The following is a 21355-nucleotide window of genomic DNA, read 5'->3' as shown; positions in this document are numbered from 1 at the left end:
CCAGCATCGACATGCCATTTTTAGGGTGCGTATTATACATGGGGGCGCATAATACATGGAAAAAAACGGTAAGTCGCATTTTGGGGGGAAATTTATTCGACAAAATCCAACACCAAGAACAGACATGAACGAGCAACAACAGGCTAAACGATAGGTATGCTAACGTGACAAAAACACAAACGAAGAGCTGAGAACGGGCCTGACGTAACATTCAGAGTTATTAAAAAAACCTATTACATAAATAACACGTTTATAAAATCATCTGTGTCACTCCAATTCATTAAATCCATCGATCGTCCTTTGTCAACAATGGGTGCGCGCCGCTGACGGCGCTTGCACTTCAAAATATTCCACAGGCCCATACAACAATATATAAATTAGATATCAAATAACTATTATATAAGCAATAATATCAAACCATCTGTGCACTCTAAATCATTAAATCCATCGATCAAATTCCTCGTCCTTTGTCAACAACGCCGCGCCTGTGCCCTGACGTCAGCCTCGTCGTTATTCCACAGATCTAGTATATAACTAGATTGTAGCGTTAACAAAGTACAAGGAAAGACGTGGGTTTGGTAAACGGCTCTTTATTTAAAAAAACAAACTTCCAGGCGTGTGGCGGCGTGGACTTCCAGCCGCGGAGGTGGAAGAGAGATCCATAGAATAGGACCGGGCGTGCGTAAAAGCCATGACCGAGCCCCATCCACCATCCCCGGACAGCCACCCGGCCGATCGCCGGCCCCCGACTTCTATCCACAGAGGTGAAAGAGAGCTCCGTAGAGTAGGACCGGGCGTGCGTAAAAGACATACCGTGTTTTCCCATGCATAATGCGCAAAATTTAACTAATTTATTGTCCTAAAATCTGGGGTGCGCATTATGCATGGGTACAACAATTTTTGAAGAAAATCTCCCTCGAAATAAAACTTGAAATCACACCTTTCTTCTTGTTTGTTGTCAATCGCGCATCGCATTCAGCCATCCTGCCCAACACACTTAGTCAGTAAAATTCATAATTGACGACATCGTTTGATGCGATGGTGCAATCCTTGATGGTGTGTTATTGTCAAATATTGTTTGTTTTTTAATCTCCATCGCAGACCGGATATCATACGGAGGCCGCCATTACAGATGCGCAGAACGGATGCGCAAGACACGTCAGCTATATAAGAGCGAGAGTTCAGTTCTAAATGCGTATTACAGGTAATATTTTATTTCACAACACTTTGCCTTGTTCCTTTCTTCTCTGCTGTTCACTTCAAACACGCTCCATACGAACACAATGCTCTCGTATCAGATGCTTGCTCGATCACCTGCTCGTTTGCTGTCACAATGTACCCTACACAAATCCGAAACATTTCTTCGCTATCGAGTTTGCTAGCGCATGCGCAGTGATACTGACCGGCAGAATAACATCCGGTTGTTCCCAAAGATGATCTTTTTTCTGAAATAATTTTACGTTTACGGACTTAAGTAAGAGTCAAAATTTGGGTGCGTATTATACATGGGTACAGGCTTTTTTCCAGCATCGACAAGCCATTTTTGGGGTGCGTATTATGCACGGGGAAGTATTTTACATGGAAAATTAGGGTAATAGTTTTTCAAACCTTCTCTGTCACTCCAAATCCTTAAATCCTTCAAACTCTTCATCCTCCGTGTCACTTAGAAACAAAGCCGCTAATGATGCCGGTAGTACGTGGGGCCCTTCGTCATCTTTGTCATCCCGTGATCAATCTTTGTCCTTTTTGTAAACAACCTCCGCGCCACGCCGCGTCGCTGACGTCACTTGAAATTCAAATTACAGTAATCCCTTGCTACATCGCGGTTCGTTTATCGCGGTTTCATTATTTATTTATTTTTAAATTTTTGAAAAAAAAACACATAAGTCGCTCCTTATTATAAGTCGCCCCCCCACCCAAACTATGAAAAAAAACGCGATTTATTGTCCGAAAATTACGGTACGTACCTCCACCGCCATTGATAAATAAATACAATCGTTTGTGCAAAGAAAAGAGCATTAGGATCCTCTAAAATGGCATAGACAAAGAGACATGCTTACGAGGCACAATTCAAGCTTCCTGGAAAGCCGGGATCATTGCCGAAGAGCAACGTGACAACACCGAGACAATGACGAGGGAAACTGGCATGTCAGGTGTCGAACTTGCCCAACTGTTTAATTTGGATACAGAAGATGAGGACGTAGACGGATTTGCGTATGAATATTAACAATAATGTGAGTACAATGGTTAAATAGTAGAATAAAGTACAAACCGGATTCGGTTGAAGTTGGGAAATTGTGTAAAATGTAAATAAAAACAAACGATTTGAAAATCCTTCTCAACTCATATTCAATTGAATACACTACAAAGACAACATATTTAATGTTCAAACTGATTAATTTAATTGTTTTTGCCAAATAATAATTAACTTAGAATTTCATGGCTGCAACACAGCCAGTAGAAGTTGGGAAAGGTGGCAAAAAATACTGAGAAAGCTGAGAAAAGCTCATCAAACACCTATTTGGAACATCCCACATGTGATCAGGCTAATTGGGAACAGGTGGGTACCATGATTGGGTTTAAAAGAAGCCTCCCCAAACATGCTCAGTCATTCACAAGCAAGGATGGGGCGAGGTTCACCACTTTGTCCACAACTGCGTGAGAAAATAGTTGAACAGTTTAAGAACAACATTTCTCAAAGCAAAATTGCAAGGAATTTAGGGATTTCAACATCTACGGTCCATAATATCATCAAAAGGTTCAGAGAATCTGGTGAAATCACTGCACGTAAGCGCCACGGCCGGAAACCAAGACTGAATGACCGTGACATTCGATCCCTCAAACGGCACTGCCTTAAAAACCGGCATGAGTGTGTAAAAGATATCACCAAATGGGCTCAGGAAAACTTCAGAAAACCACTCTCAGTAAATACAGTGCGTCTTTACATCAGTAAGTGTGGGTTAAAACTCTACCATGCAAAGTAAAAGCCGTTTATGAACAACATCCAGAAACGGCGCCGGGTTCTCTGGGCCCGAGCTCATGTAAAATGGACCGATGCACAATGGAAAAGTGTTTTGTGGTCTGATGAGTCCACTTTTCCAATTGTTTTTGGAAACACTGGACGTTGTGTCCCCTCCGTGAGTCGTCACCTTATCGTGGTGGAGGCGTTTGCGTGCCCCCATGATCCTAGTAGCCATGTTGTCTGGGGCTTCATGCCCCTGGTAGGGTCACCCATGGCAAACGGGTCCTAGGTGAGGGGCCAGACAAAGCACGGCTCACACAAGCCCCTTATGAAGAAAAACATAAATGGATTTCGTTTTCCCTCGCTCGGACGCGGGTCACCGGGGCCCCCCTCTGGAGCCAGGCCTGGAGGCGGGGCTTGAAGGCGAGCGTCTGGTGGCCGGGCCTTCGCCCATGGGGCCTGGCCGGGCACAGCCCGAAAAGGAAACGTGGGTCCCCCTTCCCATGGGCTCACCACCTGTGGGAGGGGCCAAAGGGGTCAGGTGCAGTGTAAGCTGGGCGGCGGCCAAAGACAGGGACCTTGGTGGTCCGATCCCCGGCTGCAGAAGCTGGCTCTTGGGACATGGAATGTCACCTCTCTGGCTGGAAAGGAGCCCGAGCTGGTGTGCGAGGCAGAAAAGTTCCGACTCGACATAGTCGGACTTGCCTCCACACACAGTTTGGGTTCCGGTACAAGCCTTCTCGAGAGGGGCTGGACTCTCTTCCACTCTGGAGTTGCCCACGGTGAGAGGCGTCGAACAGGTGTGGGGATACTTATTGCCCCCCAGCTGGGCGCCTGCACATTGGGGTTCACCCCGGTGAACGAGAGGGTAGCCTCCCCCCGCCTTCGGGTGGGGGGACGGGTCCTGACTGTTGTTTGTGTCTATGCACCAAACGGCAGCTCAGAGTACCCATCCTTCTTGGGATCCCTGGAGGAAGTGCTGGAGAGCGCTCCTTCTGGGGACTCCATCGTTCTACTGGGTGACTTCAATGCTCACGTGGGCAATGACAGTGAGACCTGGAAGGGCGTGATTGGGAGGAACGGCACCCCCGATCTGAACCCGAGCGGTGTTCTATTATTGGACTTCTGTGCTCGACACGGATTTTCTATAATGAACACCATGTTCAAACATAAGGGTGTCCATGTGTGCACTTGGCACCAGGACACCCTAGGCCGCAGTTCGATGATCAAATTTGTAGTCGTGTCATCGGATTTGCGGCCGCATGTTTTGGACACTCGGGCGAAGAGACGGGCGGAGCTGTCAACTGATCACCACCTGGTGGTGGGTTGGCTCCGATGGTGGGGGAAGATGCCGGTCCGACCTGGCAGACCCAAACGCTCTGTGAGGGTCTGCTGGGAACGTCTGGCAGAATCCCATGTCAGGAAGAGCTTCAACTCCCACCTCCGGCAGAGCTTTTCCCACGTCCGGGGGGAGGCAGGGGACATTGAATCCGAGTGGACCATGTTCCGCGCCTTCATTGTTGAAGCGGCCGACCGGAGCTGTTGCCGTAAGGTCGTTGGTGCCTGTCGTGGCGGCAATCCCCGAACCAGCTGGTGGACACCGGCGGTAAGGGATGCCGTCACGCTGAAGAAGGAGTCCTATCGGGCCGTTTTGGCCTGCGGGACTCCGGAGGCAGCTGACAGGTACCGGATGGCCAAGCGGAACGCGGCTTCGGCGGTTGCTGAGGCAAAAACCCGGGCGTGGGAGGAGTTTGGCGAGGCCATGGAGAATGACTTCCGGATGGCTTCGAGGAAATTCTGGTCCACCATCCGGCGTCTCAGGAGGGGAAGCAGTGCAACGTCAACACTATTTACAGTGGGGATGGCGTGCTGCTGACCTCGACTCGGGACGTCGTGAGTCGGTGGGAAGAATACTTCGAAGACCTCCTCAATTCCACCTACATGCCTTCCATTGTGGAAGCAGGGCCTGGAGACTGAGGCGGACTCTCCAATTTCTGGGGTCGAAGTCACTGAGGTAGTTAAAAAACTCCTTGGTGGCAGGGCTTAGGGTTGGATGAGATTCGCCCGGAGTTCTTAAAGGCTCTGGATGTTGTGGGGCTGTCATGGCTGACACGCCTCTACAACATTGCGTGGACATCGGGGACAGTGCCTCTGGATTGGCAGACTGGGGTGGTGGTTCCCCTCTTTAAGAAGGGGGACCGGAGGGTGTGTTCCAATTACAGGGGAATCACACTCCTCAGCCTCTCTGGTAAGGTCTATTCAGGGATGATGGAGAGGAGGGTCCGTCGGGAGGTCGAACCTCAGATTCAGGAGGAGCAGTGTGGCTTTCGTCCTGGCCGTGGAACAGTGGACCAGCTCTAAACGCTCGGCAGGATCCTCGAGGGTGCATGGATGTTCGCCCAACCAGTCCACATGTGTTTTGTGGTTTTGGAGAAGGCGTTCGACCGTGTCCCTCGGGAGGTTCTGTGGAGGGTGCTTCGGGAGTACGGGGTGCCGGGCCAACTGATAAGGGTGGTTCGGTCCCTGTATCACCGATGCCAGAGTTTGGTCCGCATTTCCGGCAGTAAGTCGGATTCGTTCCCAGTGGACTCCGCCAAGGCTGCCCTTTGTCACCGATTCTGTTCATAATTTTTATGGAAAGAATTTCTAGGCGCAGCCGAGGCGTTGAGGGGGTCCGGTTTGGGGACCTCAGCATCGCGTCTCTGCTTTTTGCAGACAACGTGGTGCTGTTGGCTTCTTCAGGCTGTGATCTCCAGCTCTCACCGGAGCGGTTCGCAGCCGAGTGTGAAGCGGTCGGGATGAGGGTCAGCACCTCCAAATCCGAGTCCATGGTCCTCGGTCGGAAAAGGGTGGAATGTTCTCTCCGGATCGGGGATGAGATCCTGCCCCAAGTGGAGGAGTTCAAGTATCTTGGGGTCTTGTTCATGAGTGAGGGCAGGATGGAGTGCGAGATCGACAGGCGGATCGGTGCAGCATCGGCAGTAAAGTAAGCATCTCATCGGGATGCCTCCTGGACGCCTCCCTGTGGAGGTGTTCCGGGCATGTCCCACCGGTAGGAGACCCGGGGACGACCCAGGACAAGCTGGAGAGACTATGTCTCTCAGCTGGCCTGGGAACGCCTTGGGATCCCCCAGGATGAGCTAGATGAAGTGGCTGGGGAGAGGGAAGTCTGGGAGTCCCTCCTAAAGCTGCTGACCCCGCGACCCGACCCCGGATAAGCCATAAGAAGATGGATGGATGGATGGATGGATGGATGGATGGATGGATGGATGGAAGTTATGTCCTCCGGACCAAAGAGGAAGCGGACCATCCAGACTGTTATCAACGCACAGTTCAAAAGCCAGCATCTGTGATGGTATGGGGGTGCATTAGTTCCCATGGCATGGGTGACTTACATTTCTGTGAAGGCAACCTAAATGCTGAAAAGTACATACAGATTTTGGAGCAACATATGCTGCCATCCAAGCGACGTCTTTTCATGGACGCCGCTGCTTATTTCAGCAAGATAATGCCAAGCCACATTCTGCACGTGTTACAACAGTGTGGCTTCAAAGTAAAAGAGTCCAGGTTCTCCCCTGGCCCGCATGCAGTCCAGACCTGTCTCCCATTGAAAATGTGTGGCGCATTATGAAGCGGAAATTACGACAGGGAAGATCCCGGACTGTTGAACAACTGAAGCGGTTCATCAAGCAAGAATTCCACATGAGAAGCTAAGAGAATTAGTCTCCTCTCTTCCAAAACGTTTATTGAGTGTTATTAAAAGGAAAGTTGATGTAACGAAGTGGTAAACATGCCCTTTGCCAACTTCAACTGCATGTGTTGCAGCCATAAAATTCTAAGTTAATTCTTATTTGAAAAATCAAATAAAGTTTATGAGTTTGAGCATTAAATATGTTGTCTTTGTAGTATATTCAATTGAATATAAGTTGAAAAGGGTTTTCAAATCATTGTATTTTGTTTTTATTTACATTTGACACAATTTCCCGACTTCAACCGAATCCGGTTTGTACAACCGAACTCACTTTCTTGCTCCCATGACGTTTTTTTTGGTTTACTGTAAATAATGGCATGCATGCGCCCTATAATGCGGTGCGCCCTATGTGTGGATTAAATACAAAATAGACCCCGTAATTTAGTCTGCCCCTTTTAACCCGAAGCGCCTCATGATCGTGAAAATACGGTAATTGGAACTGTAGGCTTGCAGATAACTTGTACTGATGTCACGCGGGAGACGCTTTTCCCAGCCCTGCCAAGGTACCAGGTTGGGGGAGCATATCTGGGTCTGCAGCAATGACGGGAGTTGCTGCACCTTTTCCGGGAAGCTACCTCCTCAACGTCGCCACGCCTCGCTATCCACCCCTCTGCTAACCGTCGCACAAGCTGAAGACGATTACCCAGGATTTTAGCATGGTTAAAATTACTCAACTAATCGGTTGGGATCAGACATTGAGCATTGAGCGTGTGTGTACTGCAAACCTAAGTGTGTGGTCTGATCCCACAGCTTCGCGTCGTTCACGGATGATACGTGTACGCTTAACAATTATGTAGAAAGCTTGAGCGCAAATGGCGTCTAACTAAACTTGAGGTTTTCCATCATGCATGGTGTGACAGCCTCCTGAAATACAAAGAAGCGCTTGTTTCAGCAAAAACTATTTCTCTCGAATTATTGGTCTCAATAAAAACAATCCTAAATACTTATCCGATATGGTGGCAAAGTTAACGCAACGGCAGCCGGCCTCCGATAGGCTCCCCCCACCCAGCCGATGAGTTCATTAAATGTTTTGCTTCAATCCATTAGGAATGAGATCATTGTGACCGTTCAAAACGCTCAGTCAAGACCGGCGATTACGGAAGCTGACAATTATGTGATATTCCTCTCAAAATTTAAAAACGTATCCCTTGAAAGTCTTACACAATTGGTTAGCATGGCTAAACAGACAACTTGCTTACCCACTTCCATGGAAACTCGTTAAATACCGAATTGGCCCGAATATAAGACGATGTTTTTTGAATTGAAATAAGACTGAAAAAGTGGAGGTCGTCTTACATTCGGGGTCTAGACATTATACCCATTCACTTGTGCGCAGCGGTAAGTTAAAGGTTGCTGGTATCGACTGAGTATGTTGCTGTGATCGTGTGCGTCTGATCGAAAGTGAGTATATACATTTCATTGTTACTACTGTCCACTGTTGTGCCGTTTGTCCGATTGCGGTTTGCTTCGTGTGCGCGCCGTTTGATTGTCAGCTCCGGCGCGCTCCTTTAAGTTTGCTTCCCATCGTACGAGCAGCGTACACGCATGACTACAGCCGTTACGACTAATGGTCACCAGCACATGTATTTTGTTGTCTCGATGACTTATGTTTGGTGTGTTGCCGAGAGTATTTCATTTATGGTTATTTAGTATCGTGGAACCGTTACGCGCAGTTAGTTATGTAATGTGCGCCTAATGTTGTGTGACGTCAGAAGTTGAGCGTTGACTTACGTGGTGTATTTCTGTCTATTACAGAACCACACACGCACACACACACACACACACGCTTCATACAATAATCACACACACAAGAATCACATTCACACACTCAAAGACTCACCCATGTACACTCCACACACCTGCTCTCACATCCTTCCAACCAAACATGTGCCTATACCCTTTTGCCAGTTTGCCTGTATGCCCCTACGAGCCACAGTGCCTGTTACTTTTTTGCCAATAATTCAGTAAAGCAATCAAAACTGAACCACGTCTTCCCTTTTGTGTTCTGACCGACACCCGGGGGCGAAAAGAGCATAACCATCCGAGCCCACTATACAGTCCTCAGGCTCCCCAACAATAGCGGTAGCAGTTTGCATTATTTTATTGCAATGTTTTTCCTTATTCTGATTTGTTTCAAGACTACAGTTAGACTTCACTTTGATGGTTAATGTAGTTATTGCAATTTTGTTGTTTTATCACAGTAGTTTGTGGTTTATTTACATTTCAAAAACCAGAAGCCATTCATTTACAAATGTGATTGCACTTTAGTTTACATATTTAAATGTTCAGATATTAAGATGTGATAGAGTTTTTGCATGATTTGAATGAGGCAAAATAACATGCTTTTTCTCTTGAATGTATTGTCAATCTTTGTTTCAGATGTAATCATTTTCTGTATGAAAATTAAATTTGGTGTTCAAAAAGTCTTTTCAAACTTTTCAAACTCTCAAACTTTTTTCAAACTTTAGTCTTGAAAAAGAGGGGGTCGTCTTATAATCAGGGTCGTCTTATATTCGGGCCAATTTTAGGACCGTACGTCTTAAATATAATTAATCTGTCTGTTTCCTCTGGCAAGTATGCCAACAGCCTTTAAGACCTCTATTATTAAACCATTCCAGGGCGCTTTGGGAGAGCACACACTGTGTGTTGGCTCGTATGCTGAGATCTTGTTTTGTGAAATAAAGAGCCGGTGACCAAACCCGCAACTTGCCTGGTATTTTGGTAACGCTACAATCTATCGTATTGGCCCGAATATATGACGGTATTTTTTGCATTGAAATAAGACTGAAAAAGTGCGGGTCGTCTTACATTCGGGGTCTAGACATTATACCCATTCACAACGCTAGATGCCGCCAGATATCTTTAAAGAGAATGCTGAACTTAACTCCCCAGGTCAAAGCGAACCCCTGTCTCGAAGAATAAAAATAGCGGTAGCACGAAGAAGAAAAATAAAGGTAAGAAAGAAAAGAGAAGAAAATAAGAGAAGAGATAACAGAAAATGGAGAAACGTAGCGACAATCTGGAGAAAAGTGGGTGGAAGATCGGCCAGCTGAGGAGAAGTTATGATGCAAACTTCAAGATGATGGTGATAAATGAGGCAGAGTCTTCAAAGAATTGCAAAGCGGCTGTGAAATGGATGTGTAATGTACGAAGACGGAGAGCTCAAGAAGATCGCCTAAAAATGCTCACAATCAGAGAAAAGCTTTCCGTGGTCCTCAGAGCGGCCACTTTCAAGAGCTCGACAGGAGGGTGTGTGCGTACGAGGACAGTGACACTGAGCACTGGATGTTTGTGAGGAGTAATGTTCTGACATAACAGATCTCAGCTACTCAAGTTTAAACCAGTTTGCATTATTTTATTGCAATGTTTTTCCTTATTCAGATTTGTTTCAAGACTACAGTTACAGTTAGACTTCACTTTGATGGTTAATGCAGTTATTGCAATTTTGTTGTTTTATCACAGTAGATTGTTTTATTTACATTTCAAAAACCAGAAGCCAATCATTTACAAATGTGATTGCACTTTAGTTTACATATTTAAATGTTCAGATATTAAGATGTGATAGACAGTTTTTGCATGATTTGAATGAGGCAAAATAACATGCTTTTTCTCTCAAATATATTGTTGTAATCATTTGTTTCAGATGTATTGTCAGCAGCGTTTTGTTTTTTAAGTGACACAGAGGATGAAGATTTTGATAGATTTAATGATTCGGAGTTATTTGATATGTAGTTTATATATAGTATATATATAATTTTAACTGCAACTGACGTCAACGCCGCGCCGCACACTCTTCTGGGGTCAGAAACAGCGTGGTTTACACAAAGGACGAAGATTTCGATGGATTTAATGATTTGGAGAGACACAGATGCTTTGATAAATGTTATTCATGTTATAGTTATTTGAATAACTGTTAATGTCACGTCAGGCACATTCTCAGCTCCTCGTTTGTGTTTGTGTAACGTTAGCATCCTGTATCGTTTAGCCTGTTGTTGCCTATTCATGTTTGTTCTTGGCGTTTTACTTTGTCAAATAAAGTTCTTCCAAAAATACGACCACATACCGTAATTTTCGGACTATAAGTTGCGTTTTTTTTCATAGTTTGGGTGGGCGGGCGACTTATACTCAGGAGCGACTTATATATGTTTTCTTTCACAAATTTTTACTTGATCATTAACACATCACTTACAAGTATAGTTGACCACTTCACATGTTATTTTTAGTATAGTTGATCACTTCACATGCTTTGATATCTTTATCTTGAACATATTCAAAACATGAAAAATAGAGAGAAAAAAATCAAATAAACACTTTAAAGCGCCATATCCTCTGGACATGTCCTCTGTCACCAGGATGACATAAAGGACGAGAAATTTGATCGATGGATTTAATGATTTGGAGTGACACAAATGGTTTGATAATATTGTTGTTTATGTGATAGTTATTTAAAATATAGTTTATATATCGTTGTATGGGCCTGTGGAATAATTTGAACTGCGGCGCGGCACACGGCATTGTTGACAAAGGACGATCGATGGATTTAATGAATTGGAGTGACACAGATGGTTTTATAAACGTGTTATTTATGTAATAGTTTTTTTTAAATAACTGAATGTTACGTCAGGCCCGTTCTCAGCTCCTCGTTTGTGTTTGTCACGTTAGCATACCGTATCGTTTAGCCTGTTGTTGCTCGTTCATGTCTGTTCTTGGTGTAGGATTTTGTCGAATAGATTGCCCCCCAAAATGCGACTTATACTCCGGAGCGACTTATATATATTTTTTTCACATTTTTGGGCATTTTATGGCTGGTGCGACTTATACTCCGGAGCGACTAGTCCGAAAATTACGGTATATGGTTTTTTCTTCTTTATTATGCATTTTATGGCTTGTGCGACTTATAGTCCCAAAAATACGGTACTTGCACATCAGTGTGCCTTTGCAAGAGCAGTTCAGATATGCGCTATCACGAATTTACAAGATAAATCAGTTGTGTTTGGACCTTCGCAGTGGAGGCTCTGCCGAACCCCTGAGGCCGACTCACCGAACCCCTAGGGTTCAATCAAACCCAGGTTAAGAACCACTGATCTAACTGGACTCTTCAGTCACCCCTTCCTCTCCCCACACTATTGAGGCCACTTCATCAAAGGACAACACAGATACACCCCCTCCTCAATCCCTGTGCCCTCTGCATCCTGGAACAGGACTTGCCCAGACAGTTCCCAAAGGTGAACTCCTGCAAAGCTGCAAGCCCTGATGATGTTTCTCCTTACACCCCCCGACATTGCCAGCAAACTGTCTCCTGTCTTTACGGACATTTTTAACACGTCACTGGAGTCAAACAATGTCCATGGCAGTTTCAAAGCCTACACCATTGTTCCTGCTCCCAAGAAACCAAGGATCTAAAGACTAAATGACTACAGGCTAGTGGTGCTGATGTCTGTAGTCATGAAGTCTTTTGAGCGTTTCGTTCTGCACCTCAAGGCCATTACTGCCCTTATCCTGGACCCGCTGCAGTTTGCCTACAGAGTCAACAGGTCTGTAGACGACACGGTAAACCTGGCCATCCATTTCATCCTACAGCATCTGGACACCTGAGGAAACTACGCCTGTTTGTGGACTTCAGTTCTGCCTTTAACACCATCATCCCAGGATTGCTTCCCGATGTACTGGAAACAGCACATGCGGGTCGGGACAACTGTCATGGACACTCGGACGATCAGGATCGGATCCAACCAGAGCTGTGTCCTTTCCCTCTGGCTCTCCTTTCTGTACACCAACAGCTGCACCTTCAGCCACCAGTTTGTTAAACTGATCTAATCTCCGACGGTGATGAGTTTGCCTGCAGGAAAGAGGAGCACCAGCTGGTGTCCTGGTGCTGAATCAACAACCTGTAGTGGGGATGATCGTGGACTTCAGGGAAGTCACAGTCCGACCATCTCCTCTTGCCCTCACAAACTCCCCAATCCTCATTGTGGACTCTTTGATTTTGATAGCGCTTATGTGGCAAAGGAAATATGAAACAAAACTGATGCCTTGGAGTGGTCAATCTGTCTACCATGCATATTTTTATTCATTATTAATTAATCTGAAAAGTTTGACAAACAATAATAATGTACTCAGTCCAAAAAGACTCGGTTTAATCCAGTTTAAATTTCTGAGAGATGTTGAATATCAAACCAGAGATTGCGTAGAGGTTGGAATTTTGGTGTTCATAATCTGGTCGAGTTGTGTTTTTTCCTCTGAAACTGGCCGGGAGGGTCATGGAAAAATGCCTGTGGGAAGAAAAACAAAACAACAACCAAAAGATTAAAAAACAGCAACAACAACATATAGCCAGTGGTGGCGACAAAAGTCAACTACCGTGTTTTCTGTACTATAAGGCACACGATTATAAGGCTCACCTTTATTGAGTGTTTTTAGAAATATTTTCATATATAGGGCGCACTGGATTAAAAGGCGCATAGAATAGAAGCTACTGCATCAAACTGGGTTTGCGTCATGCATCCATTAGATGGAGCTATGCTAAAGGTAATGTTAAACCAGTCAATGAGGTATTCAGTCAAACTTTATATATGGCAAACTTTATATACAATTCAACATACAATACAAATATTGCACAATAACAATGTTGTTCAAACGATAATGTGCATATTTACATGTCCCCGTCCACGAATCCGTCGAATTCTTCCTCTTCCGTGTCCGAATTGAACAGTTGGACGAGTGCGGCATTCATTATGCCCGGCTCCCTCTCGTCATTATCAGTGTCAGTGTCACTGATATTCCCTGGCAGTTCAGATATTATTCCTGCCTTCACGAAAGCTCGGACCACAGTTGAGACTGATATATCAGCCCAGGCTTCCACAACCCATTGGCAGATAATGGCATAAATTGCCCGACGCTGTCTCCCTGTTTTGGTGAATGTGTGTTCCCATTCCACCATCCACTGTTCCCACGCAGCTCGATTCTATCTTTGAATGCCTTGTCGACACCAATATCAGGCGGCTGGAGTTCTTTAGTTAATTCACCCGGAATGACGGCAAGCACCGAATTAGTTTTCTTCACTTGTTTTTTGACACCATCTGTGATATGAATGCATATTGAGTCGTAAATAAATAAGGATGGAGAAGTGTGGAAAAAGCCCCCCGGTCTCTTGATGTAAATTTCTCTCAGCCACTCACCCATCTTGTCCTCATCCATCCATCCCTTCGAGTTAGCTTTGATGACGACGCCGGTTGGAAAGTCATTTTATGGCAAGGTTTTCCTCTTAAAAATAATCATTGGCGGAAGTTTCTTCCCATTATCCTGGCAGGCGAGAACTACACTAAATGATGACTTCTCATTCCCTGTGGTGCAAATAGACACTGTACTGGTGGCTGTTTCCTCCACAGTGCGGTTCATGGCAAGATTGAAGGCGAGTGGAATCTCGTCCATATTGGTAATGTGCTATTCCAGGGGTCCCCAATCCCCGGTCCGTGGGGTCACTTGGTACCGGGCCGCCAAGCCGCACAGAAAAAAATATATGTACCGTAATTTTCGGACTATAAGTCGCTCCGGAGTACAAGTCGCATCAGCCATAAAATGCCCAAAAATGTGAAAAAAAACATATATAAGTCGCTCCGGAGTATAAGTCGCATTTTGGGGGGCAATTTATTCGACAAAATCCAACACCAAGAACAGTCATGAACGAGCAACAACAGGCTAAATGATAGTGCTAACGTAACATAAACACAAACGAAGAGCTGAGAACGGCCCTGACGTAAAATTCTGAGTTATTAAAAAAACTATTACATAAATAACACGTTAATAAAACCATCTGTGTCACTCCAATTCATTAAACCCATCAATCGTCCTATGTCAACAATGCGTGCGCGCCGCTGACGGCGCTTGCACTTCAAAATATTCCACAGGCCCATATAACGATAAATTATATATCAAATAACTATTATATAAGCAATAATGTTATCAAACCATCTGTGTCACTCCAAATCATTAAATCCATCGATCGTCCTTTGTCAACAATGGGTGCGCGCAGCTGACGGCGCTTGCACTTCAAAATATTCCACAGGCCCATATAACGATATATAAATTAGATATCAAATAACTATTATATAAGCAATAGTATTATCAAGCCATCTGTGCACTCTAAATCATTAAATCCATCGATCAAATTCCTCGTCCTTCGTCAACAACGCCGCGCGTGCGCCCTGACGTCAGCCTCGTCGTTATTCCACAGATCTACTATATAACTATATTGTAGTGTTAACAAAGTTCAAGGAAAGACGTGGGTTTGGTAAACGGCTCTTTATTTAAACAAACAAACTTCCAGGCGTGTGGCGGCGTGGACTTCCAGCCACGGAAGTGGAAGAGAGCTCCATAGAATAGGACCGGGCGTGCGTAAAAGCCATGACCGAGCCCCATCCAGCGTCCCCGGACAGCCACCCAGCCGAGCGCCGGCCCTCGACTTCCATCCACGGAGGTGAAAGAGAGCTCGGTAGAGTAGGACCGGGCGTGCGTAAAAGCCATGTCCGAGCCCCATCCACCGTCCCTGGACAGCCACCCGGCCGAGCGCCGGCCCCCGATTTCAATCCACGGAGGTGAAAGAGAGCTCCGGAGAGTAGGACCGGGCGTGGGTAAAAGCCATTATAGTTTTTCAAACCTTCTGTGTCACTCCAAATCCTTAAATCCTTCAAACTCTTCGTCCGCCGTGTCACTTAGAAACAAAGCCGCTAATGATGGCGGTAGTACGTGGGGCCCTTCGTCATCTTCGTCATCCCGTGATCAATCTTTGTCCTTTATGTAAACAACCGCCGCGCCACGCCGTGTCGCGCTGCTGACGTCACTTGAAATTCAAATTACAGTAATCCCTTGCTACATCGCGGTTCGTTTATCGCGGTTTCACTTTTTTTTTTTGGGAAAATCTTTGAAAAAAAACACATAAGTCGCTCCTTATTATAAGTTGCCCCCCCACCCAAACTATGGAAAAAACCGCGACTTATAGTCCGAAAATTACGGTATTGTTTTTTATCGACGATCAATTAATTCAGGTCAAGACGCTCGTCCCGGTCACATGACATGTTTCCCCAGTCGAGCCCGCAAAGCTAGCAAAAATGAGTAAACATTTATTTTGAAAAATATAAAAAAATTGGCGATTCTCTCCCAATTACATCCATAGGTTCAGGTCAAGACGCTCGTGTCGGTCACGTGACATGTCCCCTCAGTCGAGCCTGCGAAGCAAGCAAATACGAGCAAGAAACAGAGATGTTTGGAAAGCTTCGGAGAGGGAAAAAAGCCCAATGAGGAGACTGAAGAAGAAGAGGCTACGACTTCTAAGAAAAGGAAAGCTGCTATTAAAAGAACATTTCTGGAGTCCTACTTATAATATGGATTTATCGCCACAGGTGACTCTGATGCGCCAAGCCCACTCTGCATAATATGTGGCAACAGGCTGGCTAACGAGGCAATGAAGCCTTCAAAACTGGTGCAACCAAAACCATCTGGAGCTGAACCCGCTCAAGACCGTGGAGATGACAGTGGATTTCAGGCGAGACCCTTCACCACTTTTACCCCTCACTATCCGCAGTAATACTATTCTCTCCACAGACACCTTCAAGTTCCTGGGAACCACAATCTCTCGGGACCTGAAATGGACCGGCCACATAGACTCTGTCCGGAAGAAGGCCCAGCAGAGGCTGTACTTCCTGAGACAGCTCAAGAAGTTCAACCTGCCGCGAGAGCTTCTGAAGACCTTCTACACTGCCATCATCCAGTCTGTCCTCTGCACCTCCATCACTGTCTGGTTTGGATCAGCCTCCAAACAAGACAAGCACAGACTGCAACGGACAATCAGGACTGCAGAAAAGATCATTGGAATCAACCTCCCTTCTATCCAAGACTTGTACCTGTCCAGGACCAGGAAACGTGCAAGGAACATCTCTACAGACCCTTCTCACCCAGGTTGCAGTCTGTTTGAACTACTCCCCTCCGGACGGCGTTATAGAGCTCGGTACGCCAAAACCAGCAGACACCGAGACAGCTTCTTCCCCCAGGCTGTTGCTCTGATGAACTCACACCACTCATAGAGTCTCAGAGGCATTACTGTGAATAACATCCTGCTCTTCACACCTTTTGAATTTGTCTACACTGTTTTTGCCATTATTCACATGTCCTGAGTGTTGTTAGTCACCTATATGTTGAACAGAGGGTGTGTTTTACCGAAGTCAAATTCCTTGTTTGGCACGCTCAAACATGGCGAATAAAAACTCTTGAATCTTGAATCTTGAAAACTGCTTCGGCACATGGAGACCAAGCATCCTGCATTAAAAGACAAACCTTAACCACTGCGGGTGTCATTGTCTCCGATTACGCCTAGATGGGACCGGTTCGTTTCTGAGAAACAAGCTCAGTGCTCCCACTAATTCAACGTAATGGTGAGTTTTATTTTTATACAACGCCGCGTGTGCGCCGCTGACGTCGGACTAGTCGTCAGTTGCAGTTCAAATTACAGTAATCCCTTGCTACATCGCAGTTCGTTTATTGCGGTTTCACTACATAACGGATTGTTTTTTAAATTTCTTTTTTTTTTTAATTCAAAATAAAACTTTTAAATTGAGGAATTATGGCACGAATGTTGCCCACTTGTCAGCAGAAGGCAGGGAGTGTCCACACAATTGCAGTGTATATACACTTGTACCTTTTTATAAAAAAAATGTTATAATAAGAGTTCTAAAAACACATTTAACCCTTTGATGCGCAACATATGCACACCCCCTCTAATGCGCAACATGGGTCTAAAAAGACCCGCATTCATTTACAATGGTATTTCATGCTGGCTGAGTTTTTATTTGTTCTATCTTTTGAAATCAGTTTATTTTATGATTGAATGTTCCAAATATTCTTTAAATATTGTGTATTTTGTCACCACTGATCATTATTTCTATTTTTCTTTTCATACTTTATGAACTAATGTAGTTTCTATATTATTACATATGCCACATTTTGCAGGCTGTCTTGGCATACATTGCCGGAACTTGCACCTGCCTACCTCGGAAAGGTAGAACCTGCTCATCTATGGTGACACAGTCACTGGGGGTGAACCGTTTTCTGTAGTTTTCCAGGAAACAGTCCCACACATATCTAAAGGGTGCCATGTGATCTGTGTCCAGTCGCAGAGCCCTGGTCCTCTTGTCATCAAAGCATATAGTGCAACGGAAATCTTTATATCTCCTCAGCCCCATGGTGGCTTTGTAAAGTGGATTCTGCAGGGGATCCAGAAACGGCTCCCGTAAAGCCACATCCCAGATCTTCTCCCCCCCTGCAAGGAGGGTCAAATCCAAAAATGCCAAAAATTCATCTTTATCTACGCTTCTCCACTCTTTCTCTCTTGCTGTTGCTGTTCGTCGTCCCTCTAAGTTGGTGCATTTTAGAACCCCCTCAATGATGTTGTCACTCATGAATATTTCTTAGACTTAGACTTAGACAGAACTTTATTGTCATTTTGTCAACACTAGGTGTGTACAAAACGAAATTTCGTTGCATACGGCTTTCAACAATGTAGAGGTATTTCGGCTGGTTAAAAAAAGTGACATTCTATATAAAAATATGAAATAAGATAATTATAAAGTACAAAGTGCAGCAGTGATAAAGTATGTGAACAGTGCAGGAGACAAAAGCAGTATTTACAAGTGTGCAGAGGAATGCTACGTTTGAATGTTCAACAGTCTGACGACAGCAGGGAAAAAACTATTGCAGAACCTGGTGGACCTGCAGCGGATGCTGCGAAACCTCTTCCCAGAGGGCAGCAGGGAGAACAGTCCATGGTGGGGGTGTGATGGGTCACTGATAATATTTCGGGCTCGGGACACGCAGCGCTGGGATGACAAGTCCTGAATGGAGGGAAGAGGAGCCCCGATGATCCTCTCTGCTGTCCTCACCACTCTCCTCAGGTTCCCAGGTATCTTTTGGTGAAACAGCTGTTGATCCAGGTGTAGGTCCTGGGCAGCTCCTGAGAATGTTATGGCTTCTGGTTCTGCCATGAGTGGGAGGATTCTCATCCCAGTAAGATTGCTTTTTACTCAGTCTGCCGGACTGGGTCTGAGTTTCCTCTTCAGAAGACTCCTTTGATAATACCGACGACTCATCAGATGAGTCTTCTTTGTGAAAAGTACCGTATTTTTCGGACTAAAAGTCACTCAGGAATATACGTCGCATTAGCCATAAAATGCACAATTAAGTGAAAAAAAAACATATATAAGTCGTTCCGGAGTATAGGTCGCATTTTGAGGGAAACTTATTCGACAAAATCCAACACCAAGAACAGACATGAACGAGCAACAACAGGCTATAAGATAGGTATGCTAACGTGACATAAACACAAACGAAGAGCTGAGAACGGGCCTGACGTAACATTCAGAGTTATTCAAATAACTATTACATAAATAACACGTCTATCAAACTATCTGTGTCACTTCATTAAATCCATCGATCGTCCTTTATGGAAACGATGCCACGTATGCGCCGCGCCGCTGTCGTCTAAATATTCCACAGACATATAACGATATGTAAAGTATATATCAAATAACTATCATACAAACAACAATATTAACAAACCATCTGTCACTCCAAATCATTAAATCCATCGATCAAATTCCTCGTCCTTTGTCAACAACGCCGCGCGTGCGCCGCAGACGTCAGCCTCGTCATTATTCCACAGATTAGTATATAACTATATTGTAGCGTTAACAAAGTACCAGGAAAGACGTGGGTTTGGTAAAAGGCTCTTTATTTAACAAAACAAGAGTTCAACGAGCCAACAACTACTGAACTGTAACGATAAAAACATATACAAGTTGCTACACGAAATAAAATATATCAAATAACTATCATATAAACAATATCAAACCATCTGTGTCACTCCAAATCATTAAATCCATCGATCAAATTCCTCGTCCTTTGTCAACAACGCCGCGCATGCGCCGCTGACGTCAGCCTCGTCGTTATTCCACAGATCTAGTATATAACAATATTGTAGCGTTAACAAAGTACAAGGAAAGACGTGGGTTTGGTAAACGGCTCTTTATTTAACAAAACAAGAGTTCAACGAGCCAACAACTACTGAACTGTAACGATAAAAACATACAAGTTGCTACACGAAATAAAATATATCAAATAACTATAACAAATAGTTCACCGCCACACGGTCCCAAGCACCGGCGTGGACTTCCAGGCATGTGGCGGCGTGGACTTCCATCCCCGGAGGTGGCACTCCCAGCCACGGAAGTGGAAGAGAGCTCCATAGAATAGGACCGAGCGTGCGTAAAAGCCATGTCCGAGCGCCGTCCCTGGACAGCCACCCAGCCGAGCGCCGGCCCCCGACTTCCATCCACGGAGGTGAAAGAGAGCTCCGTAGAGTACGACCGGGCGTGTGTAAAAGCCATAATAGTTTTTCAAACCTTTTGTGTCATTCCAAATCATTAAATCCTTCAAACTCTTCGTCCTCCGTGTCACATACAAACAAAGCCACTAATGATGCCGGTAGTACGTGGGGCCCTTCGTCATCTTCGTCATCCCGTGATCGAATCCTTTGTCCTTTATGTAAACAACCGCCGCGCCCGTCACTTGCAGTTCAAACTACAGTAATCCCTTGCTACATCGCGGTTCATTTATCGCGGTTTGTGAAAAAAAATCACATATAAATCGCTCCTCAGTATAAGTCGCCCGCCCCCACCCAAACTATGAAAAAAAACGCGACTTATAGTCCAAAAATACGGTAGATGAATTCCCAGAAACAAATTCACCCTGTGGCAAATATTCTGGGTCATCATAAGAAACCTCACACTCTAAATTTGGAAAAATTGCCTCCTCATCTTCCTCATCTGCTTCTTCCTGCAGCATTGAAATACTCAGCCATACATGAAATACCATAGAAAATGGATACGGGTCATTTTAGACCCATGTTGCTCATTAGAGGGGTAGTGATACAAAAACATTATTTGTTCAAAAAGTTAAAATGTAAAAATGAAAATAAGGTCGTAGGGTCGTCAAAAACTAGTTAATTGAGGAATTCCTTGAGTACCAAACGGTGGAATTAATTTATTGCAAAGATATATAAAATATAAACTCAGCCAGGTCTTTTTAGACCCATGTTGTGCATCAAAGTATTAAGAGTGTTATACTTTGTTATAGAAAAATCGTTGGTTGACTGTCAACATTCCGGACTCTGCTGTACATCTGGAGCGGCTAGCGTGCTATCGGGCGGACCGGGCCATTGTAAAAGGGGGAAAATCGCGAGGAGGTGGAATATGCGTCTACATCCGTGACGAATGGTGCCGGGACTCTGTGGTGGTATGCAAGCACTGCTCGCCACTGGCGGAGTTTGTGATCATTAAGTGCCGTCCTTTTTACCTGCCGAGGGAATTTACTGCGATTCTGCTAGTCGCGGTATACATCCCGCCTTCCAACATCGAAGGCGACAGGATCGCGGCTCTTGGTGAACTGTACCAGTCTGTCAGTGAACAACAGACGGCGCACCCTGACGGTTTCACCATCTTCGCTGGGGATTTTAATCACGCTAACCTGAAGTCTGTTTTTCCGAGGCTTCGCCAACATGTTAATTTTCCAACACGTGGTGACAGCTTCCTGGACCT

General features: G+C 45.1%; 1 protein-coding gene and 1 long non-coding RNA gene across 10 annotated transcripts in view; one reads left to right on the top strand and one right to left on the bottom strand.

Moving 5' to 3' along the window:
- Positions 1–21355, top strand: part of LOC119131444 — a 546859-nt gene that overhangs the window by 42333 nt on the left and 483171 nt on the right. The gene's annotated exons all lie outside the window — the stretch shown is intronic.
- The window catches only part of mvb12ba (multivesicular body subunit 12Ba), a 76933-nt gene that overhangs the window by 8504 nt on the left and 47074 nt on the right, over positions 1–21355 (bottom strand). For all 9 annotated transcript variants that reach the window (XM_037265891.1, XM_037265896.1, XM_037265893.1 and 6 more), the window contains one exon: positions 12891–12985. In XM_037265891.1, coding sequence (XP_037121786.1) covers positions 12891–12985 — 95 coding nt within the window. The remainder of the gene's footprint in view (positions 1–12890; positions 12986–21355) is intronic.

Source organism: Syngnathus acus, chromosome 12 (genome assembly GCF_901709675.1).
Source record: "Syngnathus acus chromosome 12, fSynAcu1.2, whole genome shotgun sequence".
Taxonomy (NCBI): Eukaryota; Metazoa; Chordata; class Actinopteri; order Syngnathiformes; family Syngnathidae; genus Syngnathus; species Syngnathus acus.
The sequence above is the reverse complement of the archived record's forward strand: the minus strand, read 5'-3'. Positions and strand labels throughout refer to the sequence as shown.